Genomic DNA, 7,964 nt, shown 5'->3' with positions numbered 1-7,964 from the left:
GTGAGAAGGATATCCAGACATTCCGTTCAGTGGTCATTTTGGAAAGCTGGTGTTTATTACAAATTTAATGCATAAATGTTTTGGCTTCTGTCATTTGTCGTTGTTCACCACTGATATTCAGGATGCTTTTGTCATTCAGGGGAGGCTACTGGATCCACTCTCTTACATATTACCAGCAGGACTAAACATAGAAACCAGGAAAATAATGGAGTGGTAAGATAATTGAATCATTCTTTTTCAATGGTATTTATTCTTGTTAATGAAAATATTGATTTTCAGCAATGTGAACACAATGAATATCATTCGGTTACACACAAGGATTCAAAATTTGGTATGCAGGCTCATATGGGGATGAAGTATTTCTAATTTAAAGTAGGTTTGAGTACTTCAGACTTCTTATTTCAAAAGAGACTAAAAGTAGCAAGTTATCGTTCTTGAATTTTCACGCATATAAACCCGATCGAATTGTGGACACAACATTAACTACAAGGTTTAGCCACCGAATCTGTTCCATGTGCAGATCGTGTGTAAACCAGGGTTCTCATTGTTTCTTTCTTTAAGAGGTTTTCAGACCTTAAAAGAACTTGAAAAAATTTTACCCTAATTCTTCAACCTTTTAAACCGCATATGACACCAATTTTGTGAAACATTCTGAGAGAACTATGGGGTGTACAGAAACAATTTGCACAGTTTTAAAAAGCAGGCATCTTTAGTGACACAAATCATTTCTGGCGTCATTTTAATAATAATTGCATGCGTTGAAAAGGTTGAAGATTTACAGTAAATTTGGGATATGACCTTGAAAAATATTTGATTTTTCAAAATTAATGATCATGTTGCCTTATGTTAGATATAGACGAATGAAGATTTATTTATTGTTTTGATTTTTGTTTTACAACCTACTCAATAACATTTAACATACATGGCAACAGCCAGCATTATGATGGAAGGAAACCAGTAGGGAAGCTACCTAAACATTATCCATTATTCTTCACATGAATGTTTGGACTTCAGCTGAAAAGCTCAAGAAAGTGCTGGAAAACAGAGGAAAGTAGGCCCCTGAAAGTGTTTGAGAAACGTTTTCTTTCACTGGAAGGATAAAAAAGGTGTAGGACATTGTCTGCTGCAATAACGATGTGCATAATTTGGTTGAAAAGACTCAGAGATTTATTTAGTAAGAGAAAAAAGGTTTAAGAATAGGTTTTAGATTTTCTGACATCAATCTCATCCCTTGCACCTCAACTTGAAATTGTTGCAAATTTCAGTGATGTAATGTGAGTATAGGACGCCGATCAAAATTTCTCCCGATCAGTCCCACAAGGGACATAATATACATCAACTACATATATTTTCCTGTGGCTGACAGTCTTGTGAATTGTTTTTTAACAGCAGTAAGAGGAATGCTCTGGCAGGACTGGCTGTGAGCGTTGTGTCGTTGTCAGCTGATTTCCGGGATGCCTGGGTCTCTATTCTGCAGACTGCTGGCTGTGTCGTCACGTCACAGCTCTCGACGGAGGTCACTGTCGGTAAGTACCAAACCTTCTTCTCACAAGTAGCTTAGTTGATGGATGAGTGGGTAAGTACCAAACCTTCCAACTAGTAGCTTGGCTGATCGATGAGTGGTTAAGTACCACACCTTCTTCTCGCTAGTAGCTTAGTTGATAGATGAGTGGGTAAGTACCAAACTTTCTTCTCACCAGTAGCTTAGTTGATGGATGAGTGGGTAAGTACCAAACCTTCTTCTCACTAGTAGCTTAGTTGATGGATGAGTGGGTAAGTACCAAACCTTCTTCTCACTAGTAGCTTAGTTGATGGATGAGTGGTTAAGTACCAAACCTTCTTCTCACAAGTAGCTTAGTTGATGGATGAGTGGGTAAGTACCAAACCTTCATCTCACTAGTAGCTTAGTTGATGGATGAGTGGGTAAGTACCAAACCTTCTTCTCACTAGTAGCTTAGTTAATGGATGAGTGGGTAAGTACCAAACTTTCTTCTCACCAGTAGCTTATTTGATAGATGAGTGGGTAAGTACCAAACCTATTCTCACCAGTAGCTTAGTTGATGGATGAGTGGTTAAGTACCAAACCTTCTTCTCACAAGTAGCTTAGTTGATGGATGAGTGGGTAAGTACCAAACCTTCTTCTCACTAGTAGCTTAGTTGATGGATGAGTGGTTAAGTACCAAACCTTCTTCTCACTAGTAGCTTAGTTGATGGATGAGTGGTTAAGTACCAAACCTTCTTCTCACTAGTAGCTTAGTTGATGGATGAGTGGGTAAGTACCAAACCTTCTTCTCACTAGTAGCTTAGTTGATGGATGAGTGGGTAAGTACCAAACCTTCTTCTCACTAGTAGCTTAGTTGATGGATGAGTGGGTAAGTACCAAACCTTCATCTCACTAGTAGCTTAGTTGATGGATGAGTGGGTAAGTACCAAACCTTCATCTCACTAGTAGCTTAGTTGATGGATGAGTGGGTAAGTACCAAACCTTCATCTCACTAGTAGCTTAGTTGATGGATGAGTGGGTAAGTACCAAACCTTCATCTCACTAGTAGCTTAGTTGATAGATGAGGGGGTAATTACCAAACCTTCTTCTCACTAGTAGCTTAGTTGATGGATGAGTGGGTAAGTACCAAACTTTCTTCTCACCAGTAGATTAGTTGATAGATGAGTGGGTAATTACCAAACCTTCTTCTCACAAGTAGCTTAGTTGATGGATGAGTGGTTAAGTACCAAACCTTCTTCTCACAAGTAGCTTAGTTGATAGATGAGGGGGTAAGTACCAAATATTTTCTCACCAGTAGCTTAGTTGATAGATGAGTGGGTAAGTACCAAACCTTCTTCTCACTAGTAGCTTAGTTGATGGACCAGTGGGTAAGTACCAAACCTTCCAACTAGTAGCTTGGCTGATGGATGAGTGGTTAAGTACCACACCTTCTTCTCGCTAGTAGCTTAGTTGATGGACCAGTGGGTAAGTACCAAACCTCCTTCTTTCTAGTAGCTTAGTTGATGGACGAGTGGGTAGGTACCAAACCTTCATCTCACTGGTAGTTTAGTTGATAGTTGAGTGGGTAAGTACCAAACCTTTTCTCACCAGTAGCTTAGTTGATAGATGAGTGGGTAAGTGCCAAACCTTTTCTCACCAGTAGCTTAGTTGATGGATGAGTGGGTAAATTGGAGTTTGTGCCATATTTGTGCATATGTCATTTATGTGATTGTGGTTGATCAAGTTTGTGGGAGGATGGAACCAGCCAGAACCTGAAGAAACACACCGCAGCATAAGTTACCCCACTATCCTTCTGACTTAAAGGGATACAGAATTGATTCTGATTGGCTGATGTGAGAGATAGGCAGGTACAGGCTATGACTTGCCTAATGGAAATTTAAAGTATGGCACATTTATTCAGATGTGTCACAGGCTACAAGAGTTAACTCAGGAGGCCCTATGTCTAGTCAGCCATTCAGCGTTGATTCTATATCCTTTTAAAGCAGGAACAGAATTGACAAGAGCCAGAGTTGAGCTTGTGACCTAATTGGCTGCCTTTAGGGGAGATAAGCATTGGTCAAGACCAGATTGGCTGCCTTGACACGAGATAAGTATGGATCAAGGGCCGATTGGCTGCCTTGAGGGAGATAAGCATTGGTCAAGGGCCGATTGGCTGCCCTGAGGGAGATAAGCATTGGTCAAGACCAGATTGGCTGCCTTGACAGGAGATAAGTATGGATCAAGGGCCGATTGGCTGCCTTGAGGGAGATAAGCATTGGTCAAGGGCCGATTGGCTGCCCTGAGGGAGATAAGTATGGGTCAAGGGCCGCTTGGTTGCCCTGAGGAAGATAAGCATTAGTCAAGGGCCACTTGGCTGCCTTGAGGGAGATAAGCATTGGTCAAGGGCCGCTTGGCTGCCCTGAGAGAGATAAGCATTGGTCAAGGGCCGATTGGCTGCCCTGAGGGAGATAAGCATTGGTCAAGGGCCGATTGGCTGCCCTGAGGGAGATAAGCATTGGTCAAGGGCCAATTGGCTGCCCTGAAGGAGATAAGCATTGGTCAAGGGCCGCTTGGATACCCTGAAGGAGATAAGCATTGGTCAAGGGCCGCTTGGCTGCCTTGAGGGAGATAAGCATTTGCTGCTGTAGCTGACCGAGCATGAGCTGGATTGGGACACATCATTCCCTTCTGTCAGTGCCTGATTATCCAAGGACAAAACATCTTTGCTGATTTTAGAACTGCCAATTCTGATTGCTTGTTGGTTTCAACTTTAGAATCTTGTTTAGAAATTAATGAAGAACAGTTTGACTGAGAAACTGTAAATCAGTCAGAATTCATGGATGTCATCTTGCTGGAAACGCCATTGGAGGTTGTATTTTAATCTCTGGTCTGTTAGACACCATACCACGACATTACAAAGCTGTGTTGCACTTAACTCAGACTTCAGTAGTCCTAACCAGTATTATTACTTACCTTAGAATATAAGTACTGCTTTTCAATTTTGTCATAAAATTTTCAGTCCGTTCTTAATAACGGTCACAGTTTAGAACGGTAAACATTTTGAGGTTGAGACAATTTCCCCCATTTCTCTCAGATTCAAAGTGAACCGTCATCTTAGAAATGGGGTCATACTTAGTACCCATACAACAATAATCAGATCAAGTCATCTACAAAATGGGTGTATTATTGTTGGTTGTTACTTCCATTTCATTGATTTTTCACCAATTATGGTACTATACAACAGGAATTGTTTGGAATTCCATGAAATTATGTATTTGAAATTGATGGTTATGGAGTAATTGTTTTCCAGTTCAGTCCTCTGATATACTGCTTTGGCACTACCCTAAATGACCTAAAAATTTGACCACAGAAGAGCATTTTTGGAGGCAAATAAATGTCATGAGATATTACTTCTGCTGCTAAAATTTACCCAGTAGGATACCACCCTGCCTTCCTAACACCTCTCAAAGCACCTTTCTAAAATCAGTAGAGCTCCCAGAATCTGGAAAAACGGCAACTTAGTCGTGGACAAAATTTTATGTCATGTACGGTAGTTGGGATTAATGGCCTCCACTGCAATCTCTAGCCCTGTGAGCATTGTCTGTACAATTGGGTGCCATTGTCAGTGGCACCCATCGTACGATCTATTGGTTAGTGCTGAGCAGTGCGAGACTAATTAATCACCCTCCTCGCGGCATGCTCTCTAAAGTTCGGCAAGCGCGAGGCTGTGTTTTAATGTAGTAGTGCCAACTGAATTCATCCCGCCACCTTGCAAAAAGATTGTGGAAATATCCTAATAAACTGCTGTGCGTGTTTCTGTTTTTTGCACAGATAAAGACTTGGGTGTTGTCGTAACAGATTGTACGTGTCCCAAAAGTTTCATCGTTAAGTCGGAGCTAGCCAACGTACCTGTTGTGTCCACAGAATGGGTTATACAGTGCTTGATAAGAGGGGAGTTTGTGGACACTAGATCTCATCCACGATATCATCCTCATTATTTGGACAGGTAAAGCTGTGATTCATGGATAATGATGTCAACTTACACGGAGAATAAGTAATACCAGCATCACCTCATTAATGCATAAAGCTTTATTTCATCGATATTTTTTTCTTATCAAATAATCCACATTAGGTGAGGATTTGTTTAGGGATGACTGATTTTTGGATTTTCAAAACTTCATTATCTACAGAGTAGGTAGTAAATTTCCTACATGTAAAGTATTATGCAAATATGTGTTTACCATCACCTGCTTTATCTTAAGGGTGAAATTTTAAGTGGATGAGAAAAACTGCTGTTTTCAAAAAATATGACGTCAGTTCGTACTTAAGCGGAAGTTGCTCAAATTATGCCTGTCTATTTATAAACTATTTATACATCTTTAAGAGAGACATTATTTGGCTGCACATGATAGATAAATGTAAACAGTGTAAGATTAAGATGACACATACGTATTATTCTATGCCATGTTTTAATTACCTGTTCAAAATTTAGCTGTTTTAATAGAAATTATATTTGATTTTTGATTTGAGTTATTAGTGTAGGCTCAAAATACTTTAATTAGAATGCTCACTTTACCACTTCAGGATGGTAACAGGGGTGCAGTCACATGTACTTGATTTTTAGCTGAAAATGTTGAGTATGTTGAAATGTTATTGATGAAGATTTGTTGGTTTGAGTTCTTGCATTTTGTACATGCAAATGTATGGGAAATATTTAATTTTTATGTTAATGTCCAAAATCAAGGTTGTAATGTTGCAAAAAGATTACCTCTTTTTACATTTTATGGCACAGGCAACATTTTGCGATATTAGCCAGGCAGATGATAGTTATTTTTGCATTATAGTTAATTGTATCCTATTTCTTTTAATGCAATATCTATGTAATTGTAGCACGGATATTAAGTTTATTTTTTCTCACATGGTTAGACCATCTAATGAACAACCTACTCATATCTTTACTCTTCCAAAGAAATGCAGTATTTTAGTTTCAACAATACTTATTTTTGTCCCAAAAATTAAAAGAATTAGGGTATATTGTATTGACTCCACAACCAACTCAAAAGATCCAAGGTATCTGGTTCCATATTAGCCAGGCTTTAGTAGGATGGACATAAAGCATATTGGTGTGTAAGAAGTAAGAAGTACATGCACCAGTATCCACATCACGGAAATGATTAATACTGGTGCCCTAGATAACCTAAAAATTTGGCCACAAATGAGCATTTTTGGCAAATAAAAATTTTTGTCAGATAAATGTCATGAGATATTGCCTCTGGTGCTAAAATTAATATTTTCTCAGTAGAATATCATCCTTCCTTCCAAATACCCCTCAAAACACCTTTCTGAAATCAGTAGAACTCACAGTATCTACAAAATTGAGCAACTTAGTCATGGACAAAGTTTTAGGTAATTTAGGGTAGGTAATGAAAATCATGTGACTTTATATGATTTACATGTACTGTTGATCAGGTATGATTTCATGCGCCATCTTGGTACAGCAGAGTGATTTTTGGGTGAAAAATTACAAGAAATTATTTTTGAGGTCAAAAGTTAAAAGTTAAATGTTTTATTTCTGAGGTCAAAAGTTGATATTTTATGATAGGTCACTTCTTTATATTGTCATTATGGCCCTGGGATCACGAAGTGACAAAATTTTAATCATTAAATTTGGTATGTTCCTTTCCATTATTTTAGCAGAAATTTATTGTGCATTAACATATCCAGAATTTACATTGTCAGGCAATATTTAGACCTTGTTACAATAGCACATCGTTACAATAGCATTTTGAAAGAGATTTGATATTTTGACTTATGTCTCCGATCACTTGGTGATCCCAGGGCTTGTCTATTAAGCCCACCATAGGATTAAAAAATGTCAGTATAATTTGGGAAGTAAAGAAATATTTCAGCTTTCAGTGTTGAATCAGAAGATGGGTGTTAAAAGTTCATCTTAAAAAATCTTTGTGCTTTATATATTATTAATGACAATATAATGCCATTTCATCTGAGAGAATGTGCACACGGATGTGCATACCCCTCATATCATCATTCATTTGTAACACCTGGCTAATTTGCATGACATTCCTCATTCTAAACAATACTGAACCTAGTCACGATATTTTCTAAATTTATATCCAGCCTCACAAGTATTTTTCTCTCAGAAGACATTGCATGTGGTTTTATGATTGAATGGTTTTAACCAAATATTTGGCAGTAAGTTTAATTATAGTTTTAGTGTAATATACATTTAATCATACTCAAGTTGAATGATAAAACTTTTAATTGAATTTTTATAGTTCATTGAAATGTTTTCATCATTTAAACAAAACACACTGTTTCACTCAAAAAACATGATAAAGGTTAGTTTTATCCTAGATAATTGTTGTTAGGTTCGTGTTTAGTTATTTTGAAAGTTTAACATTGCATTCTTCTACTTTTTTTAATGTATTTACATGTATTTTTAACACCTAAGTAACACCTA

General features: G+C 37.9%; 1 protein-coding gene across 1 annotated transcript; it reads left to right on the top strand.

The window, feature by feature from the left end:
* The first annotated feature begins 142 nt into the window (after nucleotides 1–142).
* Nucleotides 143–7,415, top strand: LOC135473823 (TP53-binding protein 1-like). The gene is made up of 3 exons (XM_064753730.1): nucleotides 143–213; nucleotides 1,390–1,526; nucleotides 5,315–7,415. The coding sequence occupies exons 1-3, from the start codon at nucleotides 206–208 to the stop codon at nucleotides 5,491–5,493; spliced, it is 324 nt and encodes a 107-aa protein (XP_064609800.1). The 5' UTR covers nucleotides 143–205; the 3' UTR covers nucleotides 5,494–7,415.
* Nucleotides 7,416–7,964: the final 549 nt, after the last annotated feature.

This window comes from Liolophura sinensis, chromosome 8, assembly GCF_032854445.1.
Source record: "Liolophura sinensis isolate JHLJ2023 chromosome 8, CUHK_Ljap_v2, whole genome shotgun sequence".
NCBI classification, from domain to species: Eukaryota; Metazoa; Mollusca; class Polyplacophora; order Chitonida; family Chitonidae; genus Liolophura; species Liolophura sinensis.
This window is presented reverse-complemented; position numbering and strand designations above follow the sequence as displayed.

Excerpts from the sequence above, each read along its gene's own strand:
- LOC135473823 (XM_064753730.1), top strand. Across the intron at positions 1,527-5,314 it reads CTCGACGGAGGTCACTGTCG|ATAAAGACTTGGGTGTTGTC; the intron begins GTAAGTACCAAA and ends TTTTTTGCACAG.